General features: G+C 39.8%; 1 protein-coding gene across 6 annotated transcripts; it reads right to left on the reverse strand.

Moving 5' to 3' along the window:
- Positions 1 to 1,667: 1,667 nt before the first annotated feature.
- SMPDL3A (sphingomyelin phosphodiesterase acid like 3A) lies at positions 1,668 to 18,600 on the reverse strand. Of its 6 annotated transcripts, none has more exons than XM_043890397.1 (8): positions 18,461 to 18,600; positions 12,589 to 12,802; positions 11,547 to 11,691; positions 7,204 to 7,300; positions 6,297 to 6,466; positions 5,502 to 5,682; positions 3,678 to 3,802; positions 1,668 to 2,512 (listed from the first exon to the last, which is right to left on the reverse strand). In XM_043890397.1, the coding sequence occupies exons 2-8, from the start codon at positions 12,675 to 12,677 to the stop codon at positions 2,195 to 2,197; spliced, it is 1,125 nt and encodes a 374-aa protein (XP_043746332.1). In that variant the 5' UTR covers positions 12,678 to 12,802; positions 18,461 to 18,600; the 3' UTR covers positions 1,668 to 2,194. The 6 variants fall into 6 exon arrangements, with proteins under 6 accessions (XP_043746332.1, XP_043746331.1, XP_043746329.1 ...); XM_043890396.1 differs by lacking the exon at positions 18,461 to 18,600 and adding an exon at positions 18,176 to 18,429; XM_043890394.1 differs by lacking the exon at positions 18,461 to 18,600 and adding an exon at positions 18,172 to 18,429.
- Positions 18,601 to 21,321: the final 2,721 nt, after the last annotated feature.

Raw genomic sequence — 21,321 nt, forward strand, 5'->3', positions numbered from 1 at the left:
ATCAAATTGCCAACATCTGTTGGATCATCAAAAAAGCAACAGAGTTCCAGAAAAACACCTATTTCTGCCATATTGACTATGCCAAAGTCTTTGACTGTGTGGGTCACAACAGACTGTGGAAAATACTTCAAGAGATGGGCATACCAGACCACCTGACCTGCCTCTTGAGACATCTGTATGCAAGTCAGGAAGCAACAGTTAGAACTGGACATGGAACAACAGACTGGTTCCAAATAGGAAAAGGAGTACGTCAAGGCTGAATATTGTCACCCTGCTTATTTAACTTATATGCAGAGTACATCATGAGAAACGCTGGTCTGGAAGATGCACAAGCTGGAATCAAGATTGCCGGGAGAAATATCAATAACCTCAGATATGCAGATGACACCACCCTTATGGCAGAAAGTGAAGAAGAACTAAAGAGCCTCTTGATGAAAGTGAAAGAGGAGAGTGAAAAAGTTGGCTTAAAGCACACCATTCAGAAAACTAAGATCATCTGGTTCCGTCACTTCATGGCAAATAGATGGGGAAACAGTGGAAACAGTGTCAGACTTTATTTCTGGGGGCTCCAAAATCACTGTGGATGGTGACTGCAGCCATGAAATTAAAAGACGTGTACTTCTTGGAAGAAAAGTTATGACCAACCTAGACAGCATATTAAAAAGCAGAGACATTACTTTACCAACAAAGATCCATCTAGTCAAAGCTATGGTTTTTCCAGTAGTCATGTATGGATGTGAGAGTTGTACAATAAAGAAAACTGAGCACTGAAGAATTGATGCTTTTGAACTGTGGTGTTGGAGAAGACTCTTGAGAGTCCCTTGGACTGCAAGGAGATCCAACCAGTCCATCCTAAAAGAGATCAGTCCTGGGTGTTCATTGGAAGGACTGATGTTGAAGCTGAAACTCCAATACTTTGGCCACTTGATGCGAAGAGCTGACTCATTGGAAAAGACCCTGATGCTGGGAAAGGTTAAAGGCAGGAGGAGAAGGGGACGACAGAGGATGAGATGGTTGGATGGCATCACTGACTCAATGGATATGAGTCTGAGTAAACTCTGGGAGTTGATGATGGACAGAAAGGCCTGGTGTGCGGCAGTCCATGGGGTCGCAAAGAGTCTGACACGACTGAACTGAACTGAATTAAAAAACAGAGCTAACAACAACATAGCCACTGATTGAATTAGGAAATAAAACTTTCCCAATGCATTTAAGCCCCCTTTTATATCTCTCCCCAATCAACTTTCACATTAATTAACCTCCAACTTTCTTGTATTTGATTTACCAATGTACCTCTTTTGGGGGGATCTATTACATATATCTCTAAGCAATCTATACTATCAATATCTCTGCAATTTTTAAAGTTTGATAAAATATTTCATTCATCCATTCTCCTGTGACAAGCTCTTCCTTAAAACTTAGCAGTACTAAAAAGGACTCTCCTTCACTCAGAGAATGAAGACAGGTAAAAGTCCTGTCCCGTGGCATCTCGCAGAATCAGAGACAGCCCTAATGTGACCTTGGTGTTTTCCCAAGAGTACAGACAGCGCAAAAACAGGCTTAGCCTCATGATACTTAAAACAGTTTGAACTTGAGTTTATACATGAAGTTTCCAAGAGAGTGAATTAAAAACTGAAAATTACCATATTAAAAATAATTAATTCTACTTAAGGAAAAATAATTTGTTTTATTGTATAAATGACAATTTCAACAAGAGTATAAATTAGGTACAATTATATAAACTGGAAGATAGGGTGTGTGTGTGCTCAGCTGTATCCCACTCTTTGGGACCCTATGGACTGTAGCCCACCAAGCTCCTCTGTCCATGGAATTTTCAAGCAAGAATACTGGAGCAGGTTGCCATTTCCTACTCCAGGAGAACTTCCTGACCCAGGGATTGAACCTGCATCTCCTGAGTCTCCTGCATTGGCATTGGCAGGCAGGTTCTTTACCACTGAGCCACCTAGGAAGTCCTGGAAGATAGGGTATTTACATTCAAACATCATTCTAGTAATGGGCAATTTAAATACATTCGATATAATAAAAATTGCTACATTTTTGCATCATAAAAAAGCAAAGACAGGAATTATTCCTGCCCACTGAGTAACTCACAAAGATTTGTATAACAATTTCCACAAACTGATCTCAGAAGCAGAGGATCGTTTCATTATCAAAGAGAACAAACTGTGAAATATTACAAACTGTGCTTCATATGATATTGTCTCAAGCAATCTGTATAAGAAATAACATCAAGATTCATAATTGCACAAATCTGAAAGATCTTACATTTTCCCTGACAAATTACACTGCTATCGTAACTCACAAAGAAGTATTTGTAGTATTTTATGAACTGCTTACTCTCTTGGATTGCAAATTGTTTAGCTAACTTATACAAACTTTTTGGCTGCAAATCTTCAATGTCATAGGCCTGGGTCAGGTTATACTCCACCTTCCAATTGGATTCTCCCTTTAGATTAGCATCTGTCAGGTTCAAGTAATACTGCAGCATATCCTATAGTTAAAAAATAGTTAAAAAGAGTAATGAAGTCTGGTTCATATTTTGGCATATAACATACTGCATAGCAAGTAGAGTTCTTATTAGGATTTATGTGACCTTCTTAATTTTAAAGTGTAGTCATTTTAAAAATTGACAATCGCTTTTAAGGAAAGAGTCCCAACAGAAAAATCTATATTGTTTTGTTCATGTAAAATATAATGAAAGGACATAATAGAAAATAATCCAACTATACAGAGAGATATACAGAATAAAAAGCCTTCAGTTCATACACCTCAGAAGTAACCACTGCTAACAACTGTCTATAATCAGTTATATGCAGCAGGTGGCTTGTATAAGCCCACAAATGCCGACTGTCAAATTTTCAGGAAACTTGCAAGTTAGTTTATATCATTAAGGCAGCTTGAAATTGGCCATTTTGGGAGTATTTATGCCATGGAAATTGACGCACACTAAAAAACAAAGCACCTTCCACACCCCAGTGAGCCAGCTACTAAACGTTTACCAGCACTCCAGTGTATGTGTGCTATTCCAGACCGTATGTACAAAAGAAATATAGGTGTTTAATTTCTTTTTACTATCTTTTTCATTTCTTCATAAAATGAAATCAAACTATTTTGCACTTCAAAAAATGATATAGTATTATAGCAAGTACATCTTTTTATGTCAATGTACACACATACACATGAATTTCAGATCTAAAAACAGGCAACTAGTAGTTTTAAAAAATTTCTTTTGGACTATTCTTATCAGGCAATTGTTGTATTACCTTTCTTAATTTAATGCTTATGGATTAAAACCAGATTTCTCCTGCACTATTGTTTTTTGTAAAAACATGCTCCAGGGAATAATAGAACTATTGCTGACTAAATTTACCTAGGAGAAAAATACAGTTACATCAGTAGTGACTTTAACTGAGAAATTCTTTTCAAATTACATATTTGTTGAAAGGGACAATATTCATAAACTAAATGCCTACCCTTTTGAAGCTGAATTGATATAAAAGTTTGCTGACATTCAAAACACAAAAAAGAAGACATCTTGAGATTTCAACATAAAGCACAACTTACAGTAGTTGTGTTGAAAACATTCAACTAAACTGATGAAAACTACACAGACAGACAAAAATATGAAGTCAATTCTAAAAGTCACACCAACTTACCAATAATTTGTAATCACGAGGATCATACTGAAATAGTCTGACACCGGGGTTGTTGGTCAGTTTCTCTAAAGCACTTCTCACTGGAGTTACAGCAGGAGCCACGAACAAAGAATTTACTGGATTTCCTGGACAAAACATATGTACATAAATATATGTATTTTTAACAGTTGAGCTTAATAATATTAAAAATACAAAAAGTTTCAGATTAAGAAGTTAACAGTCGTAACAGTCAAATAATGCATGATGCTTGATGGATCCTGATTTGAAACAACAGTAAAGAGACACTTTTAAGAAAATAGGGAAAGTTTAAAAAAAAGAAAATAGGGAAAGTTTTATTACAAAGAGATTAAAAGAATTATTGTTGGTTCTGTTAGTTAAGTTAATGGAATTATGATTATGTTGTTATCCAAATATTTTAGCAATGTGTGAAGCACGTAGTGTTGAAATACATTTAATGTTTGACATTTACTTTCAAATACCTCAAAAAAAAGAATTATTGGTAAAACAAATCTTGATAGATATTTGAATATAAGTGATAGTACACAGAGGTTCTCTCTGCTTTTATATATGTTTGAAATTTTTCATAATAAAAATATCCAACTTATTACAAGTACACACACATGAAAAATACAAAGCTAGTTTTTTGTACTCTACCTATGACAATATTCCAATAATTACGTAATAAGAATTTGATTAAAGTGTCACCATGTTTTATATCTATTATAGAACTAAATCTCTTTCTGAGTATAAAAGCTATCAAAGGCTGAAAAATGGTCATTTTTACCAAGCCCAGTCAACCTAGATGAAAAAGGCAAAACATTTTAAAAATGTTCTCCAATTACTGAAATATATATATATATATAGATTTTTATCCTGGCTGACTACTAAAAAATCAAAACTTTTATTTTGTTAACTCTCAGTTTTCTACCCTCATACAGAAATTAACTTTAAGACTAAATAATCATTGTCTTATTTAATGCAACTGCTCCTTCTGGTTTTTTTTTTAATGCTGAGTAGATGACCATGTTGGTAACCACTTAAAAGTTAAGAGCATAATATATTTTATTTTAAACCACAGTAAATTGTGCTTTGCTTTTTAAATTCTAAGGAAAACTAATCATAGCAAAAGAAACTTGAGGACTTCCCTGGTGGCCCAGCGGTTAAGAATCCACCCACCTGCAAACACAAGGGACACAGGTTTGATCTCTGGTCCAGGAAGATCCCACATGCTGTGGGACGACTAAGCCTGTGTGCCATAACTGCTGAAGCCCGCACACCCCAGGGCCTGTCCTCCCCAACAAGAGAAGCCACAGCAATGAGAAGCATGCACACCGCTAGAGAGTGGCCCCCGCTATCCACAACGAGAGAAAGCCCGCAGGCAGCAGCGAAGACTCAGCGCGGTCAAGATAAATTTTTTTTAAAAGTATGGCAAAAACCACCACAATACTGTAATTAGCCTCCAATTAAAAATAAATGAATTAAAAAAAAAAAGAAAGAAAAACTTGAGTCTCACAGGTAGAACAAAAGCAGTGCTTCTCTAAACTTTCAGACCTAAAAGAACATTTGAGTGAGCTGAAGGTTTCAGAGGCTTTTGGGTCAACAGTGATCAAATGGTGATGGCTTTGGGAAGTTAATAAGAAGTCCAGCAGTTGGACTAGATATAGTCCTACACACTATAGGACTATATATATACTCACTAGAGGTAAGTGAGAAAAAGCTAGTGCTGGCAAGTAGATTTATTAAACTTCAAATTTACTGGATCAGTAAAAGTTAATATTCACTATTTTGCGTAGCAAAATACATACAAATAGAACATTCTATTACCTTTTTTATCTGAAAGAACCATAATACTATCTCTGTGAGTATGTCCATAAAATTGTCCTGCAATGATGTCACTGTATTTTCTAAAAATGTCTATCAGTTTCTCATTATGGTATTTTCTCATGGCTGTGACGTCCCTTGCAAAAGGCAGATACCCCACTGGAACATGAGCTATGATGTACACCTGGAGAGAGAAACACAAAGAGGACTGACGGGACTCTTTCTGCACATTTATCATAACAAAAAGACATTTAGATACCCAAGATTGAAAGTACGTTAATTAAATTTTAGAAAACAAATATACCATCTCTCCTACTCATTTATCAAAAGGAGAAATTATGAAACTATTAATGGTCTTAAATTTATACTTGTCTATTTAAACTGCATGGTTTATGATATAACAGTCTTCCCAGGTGGTGCTAGTGGTAAAGAACCCACCTGCCAATGTAGGAGACATGAGAGACGTGGGTTTGATCCCTGAGTTGGGAAGATCCCCTGGACATTATGATATTAGGTAACTGTGACCACGCTGCAGTCCGTGGGGTCACAAAGAGTTGGACACGACTGAGTGACTGAACTGAACTGAACTGTGACCTTGCTCAAAAATAATTTTTAATATCTATCAAGCCTTAGAGCATAATAAAACAAAACTAGCATCAACAACAGAGCAAATCTGTTTCATGCAAGAACATCTTTAAGTTTTAATACTTTTATTAATACCTGACCCCTTGCAAGTCTAATAAATTCACAAGTGTAACCCTCTGTTCATCCCCAGTGATGTTGGTCTATGGCATCTACCTTCTCTTTATTTTGCTGAGAGATGTTCAGTATATTTTCTAGCCATTCAAATTGATTTGCTGGATCAGTTTGATTTAGGGTCATGGAATTTGGGCCATAGTATAAGTTTGTGTTGAGACTGATGATCCGAAGTTTCGGATTATTTGAAACTTTCTGTGTATAAAAGCCACCTATAAAAACAAATTTTGAACACATTCTATTAATAAAATAATACACAGATACATAGACACTGTGAAAGCAAAAATCTTAATTAAGGCTTACAATCCATTTCGGAAGGTTAAACTTATTTCTCATTGCTTTGTTTGCACTTAAATAGGCTTATCATTGGATAAGAATCAGATTTAACAAACACTGAAAACCTACTCTGTGTCAAGTCCAGTGCTACTACTTCCACATACTGAGGTCACAACAGTTGTGTTTAACATTCTTATGAAAAGATAACTAGGCAATGAGGTACTGATTTTTATCAAGGAACGATTAAGAAATCAATGTCTACTTTTGTATGTTTGCGGACTTACGGTAAGAGATACTGTGAAGTCTAAAATCTAAAGAATGAGAACACACGTGGATCTTGCCAGAGGACACTGAAGAAGCCATAGCAGATAAATCAGAGCTGCTAGACTCTCAGGTGAGATGGGGCTTAAACGCATAACCCCACTCACACCTGTGAACCAGTGGTGAGAGAACAGCGCCGTCATGGCGCTCTCAGAGTGAGCCACTGGGACCTCGGCCCACTCGCCATCCATGCTGCTCCTCGGCTTTCAAACATGGTCAGGCCTCTAGGAAAACTGGGCACAGAGACTCTTCAGAACTGGCACACCCAAGCAAACACTAAATATCTAAGTCTAAACAATATTAACTGAATAAAAACAGAGACAAAACAAGGCTGAGTAAATCTTTCACTTACCTTTCTTTAAAGTAGTAACAGCTTCTTCAGTCAGCCATGGTTTCCAGAGGTTTGCTACTGCATTGTACACTTTGCTGGTGACTACAGGCAGCTGATCCTGGCCACAAACAACATAATCCAACATTAAAATTCTGAAGATACATGGATGACTTAATTTACACATGATTTGAGCGATTACTACTATAGGAGGCATCTGGAGATGCAGGAATACTAGATATACTTAATTTTTCAAGGAAGTTATGGCTTTGTTGGGGAGATGGAGGACAAAATGCAACCAGTCATCTATAAGACAACATGCTAGGAACCATGGCAAGGATCCTAGGAGTGGAGAAACAAGAATAATCAAGGCTGGCCTAGAGAGTCAGCAGCGAGAGTGAGAAGAGCATTTGAACCAGACCTTGAAAAATGATTTCATCAGGTTGACAAGAAAAGGAATCAAAAGCAAAAACAATGGCCCAGACACCAACACGGTGCTATATACAGAAAAAAAGCCCTTGTTCTGGCATAACTGGAGTACAAAATAGATGTGGGAGTGTGCTCACTAGACACTGGAGGCAAGTTTGCCCCTGAAAACGTAAGTTCTGGTGTAGCATGCCCAGGAAGTGGAGAAAACGTCATGATTTCAGAATTAAACAAAGTCCTCTGAAATGTGAACACTAGTATAAAGCATTTTAACTTCTTGAAAGAAGACTTATAACCACATGGTTTTGATTCGAAGTCTCTGTATGTCAACCCTGAATATTCATTGGAAACACTGATGCTGAAGCTGAAGCTCTAATACTTTGGCCACCTGATGCAAAGAGCCGACTCACTGGAAAAGACCCTGATGCTGCGAAAGATTGAAGCCAAAACGAGAAGAGAGTGGCAGAGAATGAGATAAATAGCATCACCGACTCAATGGGATGAATTTGAGCTAACTCTGGGAGATAGTGAAGGACAGGGAAGCCTGGTGTGCTGCAGTCCATGGGGTGGCAAAGAGTCAGACACGGCTTAGTGACTAAACAACAACAATTCCTTATGTCAGCCTAAATCATATCATTATGATTTTCTAAATATTATATCTGTAATATACAGTATTTTTATCATCCTACTTCATCATATCATTATTAAAGAACCCTTATGGTGATGTAAGCTCTAGACAAGAAAAATAAAGCTTCGAGAAAATAGATACTGAATAAAAACCCAGAATTCTATTTCCTTTTCAAAAAATTATACTAAAAAACTGAAGCCATATTATTCACTTTGTTCATTTCCCTCTATATATTGGTGACCTAGACCTATTTCTTAAAGGAGTTTCACTGACATCATTAATTAAAATGCTTTACCCTTTTAAAAATGACATTCAAGTCACGTTAGTTCCTAATACATATGCCTAATACATGATTAAAATATAAATATATTCAGGGCAAGTTACAAGTAAATGACTTCTTTTAACTGAAACTAATTATTCAAAGTATATTTTCAGTTTGTGTCAGAGATCGGAGTGATCTGTCTGAAAGTTACACAGTGGCTTTGCCCAATCTAAGTCCTAATCAAACACTGGTAAGCATCATCATCATAAAAAAACCTAACATTTTAGCCATTTGTTTACTTCAGGATGGATGCCAAGATACTGGTATAGTCATGTAGAATCAAAATCATATAAACATTACCCTAGACTTTTCTCTCTACTTTAAACATGAGAAATATGAGCACCAGAGGTAAGTGATTTATTCAGGGAGAGCGTGTCAGTTCCAGAGCTGGGTCTAAATTCCAGGTCTTCCTACCGTCACTCTGATATCCAATTATCTATTGCACAATGGGAAGTAGCGTCACCCAAGTTTGGTGGCGCCTGCTTTGCCAGTGTAGGAGTACACAAGGATGCTGGGCTGCTTCCTGGAGTGGCAATAGGAAGAAATCCTTGGGCTCTCCATATGAATATCTACTTCCGACATAATGGGTGGGAACTTGTATCTGTATGTTTATGTAGCTATGTTTATATACATGTCTATGGGAGAAATAACACATCCAATTTATTTGTTACTAACATTCACCAGAATTTGATCTCAGATATGAGTAGCCTCTAGGTGAATTCGTTGTGGGGCTTTCGTGTTACATTTGACATTCCTGAAACTGGGATGGAAGGAAAGATGGCAGAATAGTAGAAAGAAGATTTTCAGACACAAGATCACAAGCTAGAAAGAGGAAACCATTAGCTGTTTAAGGTATAAAGGCTGCTCACTTTATCCTAGTTGTACATGTAATAGGATATATTTTAGACTTGGATAGCACCTATATCTTTGAATTGTTACAAGATTTGACTTCACAAAAAGAAGGCAGAGATAAAAGTAAAATGAAACCAATCCTCAGAGGAGTTAGGAAACACGTGTCCCGTGTCACTGCTTCATGCTACAAAACCACCACTCCACTGACTGAGGGCTTATAATGTGCCAGGTAGGAAACTATGCCCTTTCCACCGAGCATCCTCAAAACTTTGCAAGGTAAGTATCACCGCTGTTGTTTACAAATGATCAGGGATAATTACATGCATTACTCAAGTTGCTCAGCTATTAGAAGAAGCAGGACAGGTTTTTAAATTCTAATGGATGTGACACTAAACCCCACAGGTTTTCCATCACAGTAGTCTGTCTGTTAAGCTTATAAACAACCTAAAGCTTATAAACAACGTGTGTAACCTCTGATTCCTGGAGATTGTCCACCTCCAACCCTCTGCTGTGTGGTCTCACATGCAACAGTAACAAAAACTGACCACTAGTTGAGAGGCTGACTGTCACCAAGACTCACCTATCATTCATCTCAAGACTGGAGGCCAGACCCAGGAAGTCACCTAAACTTAAGCTCGTCCTAAAGTGCAACTTGCAAAGTCACAGTATTTAGATTAATTAACCAATATAATCAAGACCCTCATTAAGCAGTCTTTTGACATGAGATGGAAAAGATATTCTAAACACAAAGCAAAACGTAGACAAAGAAAGGCATGAAAGTAAACGTCATGTTCAGGAAATGCTGATAGTCTGGCAAGAGCAAAGACCTGTGAAAGGATGTTTGTTTAACTGAACACAAAAGATACAGGATGTGGGCTCTGCCACTAAGGGACTGAGCACGTAAACAAGTGACTTAATTGTTCTGGGCCTCAGTTTCCTCATTTATAAACTGAACAGTTCATCTAGACCAAGCGTCAGCAAACTTTTTCTGTTGCTGCTAAGTCACTTCAGTCGTGTCCGACTCTGTACAACCCCATAGACGGCAGCCCACCAGGCTCCACCATCCCTGGGATTGTCCAGGCAAGAACACTGGAGTGGGTCGCCATTTCCTTCTCCAATGCATGAAAGTGAAAAGTGAAAGTGAAGTCACTCAGTTGTGTTCAACTCTTCGCGACCCCAAGGACTGCCGCCTACCAGGCTCCTCCGTCCATGGGATTTTCCAGGCAAAAATACTAGAGTGGGTTGCCATTGCCTTCTCCAAACTTTTTCTATACAGGGTCATATAATAATACTTTAGGCTTCAGGGTCATATAGTCAATATGGTAACTATTCTCTGCTGTTACAGTATACAAGCAACCACAGGTAAAACAGAAAGAACAGCCAGGGCTGTGTTCCAATAAAACTTTTATTTACAAAATCAACTGTCAGGTCACATCTGGACTGGTTTGTCAAGTCCTGCAATAATCTCTAAGATCTCTTGAATCTGAACAAATGTAGGATTCTGCACTGCTATCGCAGATCTCTGTTACTGGAACTGCTATCCAACTGTTATGCACAGGCTGTTTAATAAAACAGCCACTCTAATAGAGGTTGAAGCCTAGGTTGTATCAGACATTTAAAATATTCTGAACATACTCTCTGCCTTGAATTATATTTTGAACATGGACTTCCCTTCTTGGTTCTTATAATAATTCTCTATGCTTTCGTTTTTAATCACAATCCAGCTTCGATCAGAGTATGAGCAGCTTAGTATGCCTAACAGAAATTCTAAAACATGTAAACATTTGTCAACAATAACCTTTTTAGGCTAGCCTAAAGGAAATTAAAATGAACAAAATAATTAAAAAAAAAAAAACTGAGGAAGAATAAGAAGGAAATCACAAATTAATAACCCATGAACTAAGTAATCTGTTTCCAAAACCCCACTATGGACGTAACTTTTTATGAACTATTACAAGTCAGTTTTAAGTCCCCAAACCATGTGTCTTGCCTTCCTTGATGGTTAGTGTTAAGAGCACACTCTACCTCCACGTGCCCTCCCCCGCCCATGCTCTATTATCAACCAGTTAGTTGCAAAACTTTGACACTACTGATGGGAAAAATCCTTCAAGCATTTCCAGAAGTTGTGGTCAAATTTACCTGTGGCCAATAGTCATGATTACCCAGTGCAGGGAAAACCTGGAGATTTGGAAAGAGACGCTGGATAGTGGTTGTAATATTAGCAATCACATTTATGACTTTGTCTGTTGAGAGTTCAAGCACTGGAACGTGAGGTGGGCTATCCCTGAAGAGAAGACAGAATCGTAGAAAACAAAATCAGTTTCTATAAAAAGTCACTAGACTCCTGTGTAAAGCTTTGCTGTACTGTCATTGTCGAATTCTACCATAAATTAACAGATGATAAAGAGTTGATCAACTACTCTACACTTACTTTTGTTCCACTGAGAACCCTAAAGAAAAAGAAAACTTGTGAAATACAAAAGATAAACTGAAAATGTCAGCCTATTTCACTGCCTGACTGAAGATTTATAAGAGGCAAAAATGCTTAGTAATTAAAAGCACAGACTCCAGGACCAAAAGTGCCAGGTTTGCCCTCTTATAGCTGTGAGCACTTGGACAAGTTACTTAGATGCTCAGTGCCTTAATTTTCTTATCTGTAAAATGGGAAGAATAATAACAATATCTATTGTGAAGATTAAACGAGTTACAATGTATAAGTTAAAATAAAGCCATTATCATTATTGCGGGTACAGGAAATACAGACCTCTTCACTCTGTCATGATGAATAGAATTAGTTAAGTATACCACCAGAAGATCATGTTTGTAAAATCGCTATCATGGGTTAATTCCCATTGCTGACTTTTGTTTTTTGATTATTTAGTCAAGACTTATTATCACATTAATAAAGATCTCAAGACAATGACACAAAAAGCTATTTATAAACTCATCTCTTAGTTAATATGGACATATTTCTAGAGGATATTTTCTAAATAAATAAAACTAGGACTTTGAAAGTTTTTCTTATCCCTAATAATGCTGACTTATTTGATCCAGTATTTTTGAAGCCCCAATAATTCTTAAAATGTAAATTAATTTTCTTATGAAATTCAACATCCTAATGAAGCTTAGGACACTGTAGATATATACTCAGTAACTATATGGTATTTATATAATCACTCACCCTGTCCATATCATAAAAGATACTTTTTGTCCTGAATTTTTAATAAAATCAAGTGCTGAAAAAATGAGGCGATAAGGAGAATCACACATTACATCTCCAAAAGGACCAGGATCTGAGGCTTTTGCACCTTTGGAGGAAGCACACACTTTTGTGTGGTCACCTGTGACGTGGTAAGTCGGATCTAAGTGGAAGTCCGTCACATGCCAAAACTGCCCTGTTGATGAGAAAACAAGTGGTGTTAAACCTACTTCTCGTTCGGAATTCCCATACAAATATTTACAGTAAGACGAAATAGGTGTTCCATCCTGCATTAGAGGAAAGCCTTAGCAATTTAAATATCCATGTGCTGAGTAGCTCAGCAGTCCTGTCCAACTTTTTGTGGACCCAGGGCCTACAGCCCTTCTGGCTCGTCTGTCCATGAGATTTCTCAGGAAAGAATACTGGAGTGGATTTACACTTCCTTCTCCAGGGGATCTTCCCACCCCAGGGATCAAACCCATGTCACTTGCATCTCCTACATTGGCAGGTGGATTCTTTACTACTAGCGCCACCTGGGAAGCCCAAATATCCATATGCCCTGAAATTAAATACAGTCTTTCCCTGTGAGAAATACTGACTCTAAAGATAGTACAAAGATTTTAGTAGAATTTACTATTTGCACACAACAAAATTGATGAGATCAGTGACAGCGTGACTACCTAACAATGACTACATAACAAACATAAGTTTGCATAGTGATATACACGGAAACCCCTTTCTGGGAAGTCAATAATAATCCCATATATTGTATCTTAATAGCGTATCTTCTTCCTTATAGAATTTAATGTTTTAGAAATTATTTTCTTCTTGTAGAAAAATGGACATAAAAATATGATGTGTTTTGTTAGGGTTACACAGTGAAGAGATTGCAGATGTATGTGTGTATGTTAGTCGCTCAGTCCTGTCTGACTCTTTGCCACCCCATGGACTGTAGCCTGCCAGGCTCCTCTGTCCATGGAATTCTCCAGGCAAGAATACGGAAATAGGTAGCCATTGCCTTCTCTAGGGGATCTTCCTAACCCAGGTATCTGCATCACAGGCAGATTCTTTACTGTCTGAGCCACCACGGAAGAGACTGCAGAACTTGTAACTAATAAATCTTATTCCTAATTTCATATAAAACCTTGCCTCTCAACATTAATGGAAAATGAGTGTGTAATCTAGCTTTCAGCCAAAAATAGCCATTGCTAGAGGTTCTCAAAAGCAATTTAATAGAGGAACATCTTCTATTATACACTGTCTAAAATGTTAATAATATTAAGGGAAGCATTTTTTAAAGAAGATGCTTCCATTTGGGTTTTCAGAGAGAAGCCCAGGAACCATTTGACAGCACCCTTGCTTGGAAATCATCTTGACAAAAATTCTTTCATTGAAGGAAACACTAGTACTAATAAACATAGTAGTAGCTCTCTTTATTAAATATTCACCATATGCTAGATACTGTGGAAACAACTGAAATACACTATGTGATTTCATTCTCAAAACGACTTCTTAAGCAGGAATCCCTGTTCCTATTTTAGAGTTGAGAAATTAATACTGGGTCAATTAGAAAATTTGCTCTCGTATATACAGCTTAAGAAACAGGAGAGCCAAAATCTGAACTCCCGTTTTGAAAGGCCCTCACGTTTGCTTATAATTGATTTACATATATCTTCAATGATTTTGCTGCTTTCTTATATATGACCAAAAAGTTGTTTTATTTTTTTTTTATTTTATTTTTTTAATTTTTTTTTATTATTATTTTCAAAAAGTTGTTTTAATATTGAGACTTTTTCACACTTTGAATTTTTAGCTCAATCTGATACTGACTAATTTACAATAGGAAACACATCAGAAGTGACACAGTAGCAACATACCACACCAGAAGCATGGAAAAAATGAGCAGAATACAAAGTCTTATCCATACAAATAATAAAAAGCTAAGTTTGCACCTGAGCAAATACTTGAATAAAACCCAAAGCTGGATAATAAAGCAGAAAATCGAAAGTAATTGATTTAATGTGGAAAAGGCATATTATATATATTTAGGATGTGGTTTCTCCATGATGTTGTTACAATAGCACATTTTAAGCCCACAGCTAAGAAGTGGTAGACAAAAAAATCCAGAACAAAGTAGTCATCAAATAGTCTTCATGGTCAATTACTTGGTATTCAGTCTTCATTTGGAAACTTTTGCCATGAGTAATTTATTTTATTCCATAATGCAGAAAGTACTCCAACTTTTTTCCAGCTTGGACCTACTTTACCCAGCACATAAAGTGGACTGGCAGATAACTCAGAATTATCCTGGACACAGCCGTTCCTTGGGGTATAAATATACACTACATCTCAGTTTTATGTAAATATATATATTATTCAAAGAATGTTAATGTGTGTAGTGAACTTACAAGCAGAAAAGTATAGTGTTATGGTTAAGAATGGGGGCTCCACAGACTTCCCTGGCAGTCCAGTGGTTAAGACTATGTGCTCCCAAAGCAGGGGGCATGGGTTCAAGTCCTGGTTAGGGAACAAAAATCCCACATGCCCTGCCACGCAGCCAAAATAAATAAATAATTTAAAAAATAAATATTAAAAAAGAATAGGGGCTCCAGAGTTAGACTGCCTGACTTCAAATCCAAGCTCTTCTTCCCAATCTAGTTGTATGATCTCGGCCTGTTTCATCTGTAAAATGGAAATAATATTATTGTCTACTGAATGAGGGTTAAGTGACTTAGTAGAAGTAAAGGCCTGGCATTTGGTAAGCTCAGCATTATATTGTTATTCATTTGTAATGTCAAGTTTGCATTTGACACTGAATTTCCTAATTTCCAAGTAGTGGAAATGTATTGAGTACTTACTTTAGTACTGTTTCTTATGCTTTACATGTATTTATTGACCATTATTTTCATTTTACAGATAAGTCCAAATCACATATGTCATATGCAACAAAACTAAGACAGCAATTCCGGAAATCTGATTCCAGAGTTGACATTGTTCTTAACAACTGCACACAGGGCCTCACTGTGTTAGTTCACATGAAAAAGTCCTTTCAGAATAAAAAAGTCCTTCCATCTCACTTGCCTCATACAAAATAAATAACAACATACCTACAAGAAATACTGTGTCAAGTAAGGGACATGAAATTACCAATATATTAAATTTTTCTAAATAAAATTTTTGTAAAACAAACCTGGAAACACATTGAAGACATTCATCTGATGTAACCTATTACCTGGATTTACACATCCCCAGCATCTAGAATAAGTCTGATCTATGGTTAGGTCCCCAATTAAACATTCTTTAATTAGGCACAGGAAGAGTCAGGATTTCCTCAAGATCACATGGTGACTCAGTAATAAAAGCTGAAATGGAACCAGTCTCTCCAGACTTGCAGTCTGGAACTCTTTCCACTACCATTGCACTGCTAGACGGATAAGTAAGGGGTAATTATTTAGATGCACTGAAAGGTGTCTTTAAATAGAAGCCAAGAATGGAGCCCTGACAGGTTCTTAACCCAGGATTTATCAATAATAAACATCTAGAGACCTCACCTCCCGCCTCTAATGAAATTTATACAAAATACTGTTTGTGTGTCCAAGGCTATAGACCTGGCCTGTGGCAGAGCCCACACTTCAACCCAAATTCTCCGGTTCATAGTTCAACATGCTTTTCACTACTCAATTATCACATCTTGTTTGGCAAATAGGGAAATCTCAGGTGTCTCAGTGGTAAAGAATCCACCTGCAGTGCAGGTGACACAGGTTCGACTCCTGAGTCAGGAAGATTCCTGGAGAAGGAAATAGCAACCCATTCCAGGATTCTTGCCTGAAAAATCCCCTGGACAGAGGAGCCTGGCGGGCTACACACAGTCCATGAGGTCTCAAAGAGTCAAACATGACTTAGTGACTAAATCTTTAAAGCGTCTCACAAATGTATATTGGGAGTTTGAACCCTGGTTCCCCCTCTCCCTTCCTCTTCCCCAGGCGACAACTCTGAGTAGCTTCCTTACAGAAACAGGGAGCTGTGGAGATTCACCAGACCACAGAAATCTGTCATGGAGGCCTTCAGCAATCAGAGCCTTAAAACCAAAAGGTGAATTGGCCAAGGCTGGCCTCCGGCAATCTAGGACATTTTATCACAGAATCCTAAACAGCCACATAATTGAAGAAAAACAGCTTTAATGAAAGCAGAAACCAGCATACATAAGTATTTGGGGACAATTTTTTGTTACGACTGACAGTTGGGAAACCAGACTGACAGTTCTAGCTTTCAAATGAGTCATGAGCAGCTGAGTCATGAGGACTTGGCTCTTGGACAAATAGAAGGCTTGTGAGAAAGCAAAGTGAGAAAGATAAGCAGTCTCAGCAGTCAGCACTGCGCTGTTTCAGAGACAGCTATGCCCAAACCACAAAACATAAAAATAACTCCACCTTGCTCATTTCCCCCTCCTCTAGATAACAACAGCCACCACCACCACCTGTGTGCCCAGTCTGTGTCCGACTCTTTGTGACCCTATGAACTGCAGCCCATCAGGCTCATAGGATTCTCCAGGCAAGAATATTGGGAGTGGGTTGCCATGCTCCCCTCCACGGGATCTTCCCAACCCAAGGTTGAACTCATGTCTCCTACACTGGAAGGCCGATTTTCTACCACTGAGCCCCCTGGGAAGCCCAGATAACTGAGCAATTCTATTTGAAAATGCGTCAGGGAGGTGGGGATATCCTGACACTGAAGGCTCATATGGCATCATAACATCTTCCATCCAACGTTTACCTATTCAGGACCAGTGGCTCTCAACTTCCAGCGTCTACCAGAATCAGCTGGAGGATTTGTTACACGGATGGTTGGGGTTTCGGATCTAGTAGGACTTGGGGGTGACTAAAAACTTGCACTTTTAACCTGTTTAGGTGATGCTGGTGCTCTTGGTCCCAGACCTCGCTTTGAGAATCACTTCGGTCCAGGTACTGGGGTAGGCGTGGGGAATGAATAAAATTGACTCAGCCCTCAGAGAACCCAAGGGCGTCCAGGTAGAGTGAAATGAAGGCCCCGAGAGTTCTCACGTAGCCTAAGGAGTGGGGAGCGCGGTGCCTGCGACCGTGATGTGGTTGGTGAAGTGGGACGAAAAGGCCACCAAACTTAGCGAGCAGGACGGAATAAACTCCGAGTCCCGGTGAAATGTACACAGCTGAGCGGCTGAACCCCGGCAGCTCCCCCGCCCCACAGGGGCAGACTCGGGGCCCCTGGGAACGTGGGACATCCAGCCCCCAGGTTCTTTTTTCCCTCGAAACACCCCTTTTGCCCGGGAGCAAAACCTATCTGGAGACAAAGTGAAAACAACTGCAGGAGCAGCGCCCCTGCAGCGCCCCCGCTGTTACCGGCCAGTCCCGATCTCTCCGCCGAGCCGAGCGGGCACTCTGGTGCCTCCGTCACCTCGCCCTCCCCGGGTCCCGCGGCGCCCACTCACTGCGCCCCGCGGCGCCCACTCACTGCGCCCACTCAAAGCGCATGCGCTTTGGCCGCGGCTCGCGGGCAGCTCCAGAGCCGGAAAGGATAGCGACGACTCACCCACCGCGGGACCAGCGCCAGCGGGAGCCAGAGGCCGTCCGAGGCCCGGGCGGCAGTGCCAGGCGGCCAGCAGGCAACAGACAAGCGCCCCCAGCCGCGCCATCGCAAGTTGCAGCCACGAGTCTGGGTGACTCTTGCTGTCCGGAGACTCCCCGGGACCGTGGGACCCGGGGGAATCGGGGAGGAGGTGGAAGACCTCTGCGGTTGTTAACGCCCAGCGGTCACGTGCTAGATTCCGATTCCTCAACGAGTAGGTTCTCTTGACCTTCAGCAGCTCTCTAGCGATTACCTGGTTTGTTGTTGTTTCTAAATCGGCGACAGGTCCTGGAAGGAATATGCTTGAGGCAATCCCGCGCAGATCGGGTCCCCTAAGTGCCGCTTGACCTTAAGTGCATGGGGCTCCTCCTCAGAAGTGATACAGAGAACCTCCAAGTGTCTTGATTTGAACCAGGTCAGCAGAGATTTCCAATACAGTGGATCTGAGTGTGGTCCCTGGAACAGCAGCCTCAGCAGTATCTGGGAAGTCTAGTTACAAGTGAAAATTTCCCAAAATTTCCCAATAGGCTTGGCCCATTGAGCCACAAACAGGACCTGAAGCCTAGTCTGTGTGTCCAAGTCCTCCACAAGATGCTAAAGTTGTGGTGACGTTTGAGAACCACTACTCAGATATACTGGGCTTCCCAGGTGGTACTTGTTGTTGGTCGTTCAGTCGTGCCCGACTCTTTGCGACCCCATGGACTGCAGCCCACCAGGCTCCTCTGTCCATGGGATTTTCCAGGCAAGGATACTGGAGTGGGTTGCCATTTCCTTCTCCAGGGAATCTTCCTGACCCAGGGATCAAACCCCGATCTCCTGCACTGTAGGCAGATTCTTTACCGACTGAGCTACAAGGGAAGAGTGTCAATGTGGAGATAAAGGAGAGCTCAGTTCGATCCCTGGGTGGAAAAGATCCCTTGGAGGAAAGCATGGCAGCTCACTCCAGTATTCTTGCCTGGAGAATCACATGGACAGAGAAGCCTGGCAGGCTAGGGTCCACGGGGTCCCTAGGTTTCAGTTCTTTGTTTGTCTGGGTTTTTTTCTTTGCTTGCTTGGTTGTTTTTGCAGTTGAGTTAGAGCAATGTCTCAGAACTATGTTCTATGCATTTCAGAGATAACACGGAAATCATATATAGAACTGGTAGATTTTATTCTTCAAGGAATTTTTGAAGATATTCAGTCTGACAAAGGAGCCAAGATCCTCAAACTTCCTTGGGTTCTGTGTTCCTTGTGATATCACTTATGAGGATGCTGATCCCTTTAAGATAAAGGAGCATATAATTTAAATTTATAGCATGTGGAATTCCTTTGAAGAAGAAAAAACCTTCCAGAATTACTAACCCCATAAAAAATGTTATCAAGTGTATTTGTCTCCCAACAGAGAAATTCTTATTTTGTTTGCTGTGTAATTTATTGGAAAGTGTCTCATGAAAAAGGCTTTGAAATGGGAATCAAGGTGCCTCCATTTTCTGTTTCGTGTCTTGCCAGGGAACTTCCCAGGTGTCGAAGTTGGTAAAGAATTCGCCTGCCAATTTCTTACATTAAAAGCACATCAAGGGGCTTCCCTGGTGGTCCAGAGGCTGAGATCTCACACTCTTAATGCAAGGGGCCCAGGTTCAATCCCTGGTCAGGGAACTATATCCCACATGCCATCTTTTACCAATTTTCAATGTTTTACTGGAAGTAAACTGATTATGAAATAATTCTTCAGTAAGTAAGCATAAAATATGGCCTACACATTTTGAAACTTAAGAAATGCTTCAATTTTTAAAAGGTACTATACTGAGTTAACAGGTAGAAACACTATCTTCCCTTCAACTCTGCTCTCTTTTGTTTTCCTTTATAACTTGTCTCTGAGGCACACACAGCTCCAATGCCTTAACATCTCTGGGTGTACAGCTCACCCCTTGCATGTATTTGTAGGTCCCCATGTTCTAAAGGTCTGTCTAGTCAAAGCTATGGTTTTTCCAGTGGTCATGTATGGATGTGAGAGTTGGACTGTAAAGAAAGCTGAGTGCCGAAGAATTGATGCTTTTGAACTGTGGTGTTGGAAAAGACTCTTGAGAGTCGCTTGGACTGCAAGGAGATCCAACCAGTCCATCCTAAAGGAAATCAGTCCTGAATACTCATTGGAAGGACTGATGCTGAAGATGAAACTCCAATACTTTGGCCACCTGATTCGAAGAACTGGCTGATTTGAAAAGACCCTAATGCTGAGAACGATTGAAGACAGGAGGAGAAGGGGACGACAGAAGATAAGATGGTTGGATGGCATCACTGACTCAAAGGACAGGAGTTTGAGTAAACTATGGGAGTTGGTGATGGACAGGGAGGCCTGACCTGCTCTAGTCCATGGGATCACAAAGAGTCAGACACAACTGAGCGACTGAACTGAACTGAACTGATGTTCTGATGTGGCGCTTCCCTGGTGGCTCAGGTGGTAAAGAACCGGCCTGCAATGCAGGAGCCCCAGGTTCAATCCCTAGGTCACGAAGACTCCCTGGAGAAGAAGTTGGCAACCCATTCCAGTATTCTTGCCTGTAGAATTCCATGAACAGAGGAGTCTGGCAGTCTACAGTCCATGGGGTCACAAAAGAGTTGGATACAACTGAAGTGAGTAGCACTTTCACTTTCACATTCTGGTGTAGGTGTAATTTGTTGTGAGCGTGTATAGGTTAATACATTGACCCAGTATAGCTTTGCTTCCCATCAGGCCATCCCAAAACCTTCCCCTTCTTCAGAGAGTTGTTATGGAAATGAATGCTAGGATGTTATTTGACCTAATTCTCTGGAGAAGGAAATGTCAACCCACTCCAGTATTCTTGCCTGGAAAATCCCATGGACAGAGGAGCCTGGCAGGCTACAGTCCCTCGGGTTGCAAAGAGTTGGACATAACTGAGCAACTAAACAACAACAACAATAATGAAGTGAAACTAAATCCCTATTCTTACCCTTATGTCTTTACGAATGGAGAAGCCAGAACCCATGCTTCTATTAGAGCATAAGTTCAACATTAAGAGAAAGCTGTATTCCTCCAGAAGGAGAAGTGAAGGCGTTCAGAGCAATTGGAGCAAATACCTTCTCTGTTCCATGCTTTTAAAGACAAAGCTTACT

This window comes from Cervus elaphus, chromosome 28 (assembly GCF_910594005.1).
Source record: "Cervus elaphus chromosome 28, mCerEla1.1, whole genome shotgun sequence".
Lineage (NCBI taxonomy): Eukaryota > Metazoa > Chordata > Mammalia > Artiodactyla > Cervidae > Cervus > Cervus elaphus.

Coding starts and splice junctions, on each gene's coding strand:
- SMPDL3A (XM_043890392.1), bottom strand. CDS start 18,274: ATGGCGCGGCTGGGGGCGCTTGTCTGTTGCCTGCTGGCCGCCTGGCAC. Junction 11,692..12,588: donor TCTTTTATGATATGGACAGG/GTGAGTGATTAT, acceptor TCTTCTCTTCAG/GGATAGCCCACCTCACGTTC. Junction 5,683..6,296: donor CTCAGCAAAATAAAGAGAAG/GTAGATGCCATA, acceptor TTCTCTCTCCAG/GTGTACATCATAGCTCATGT.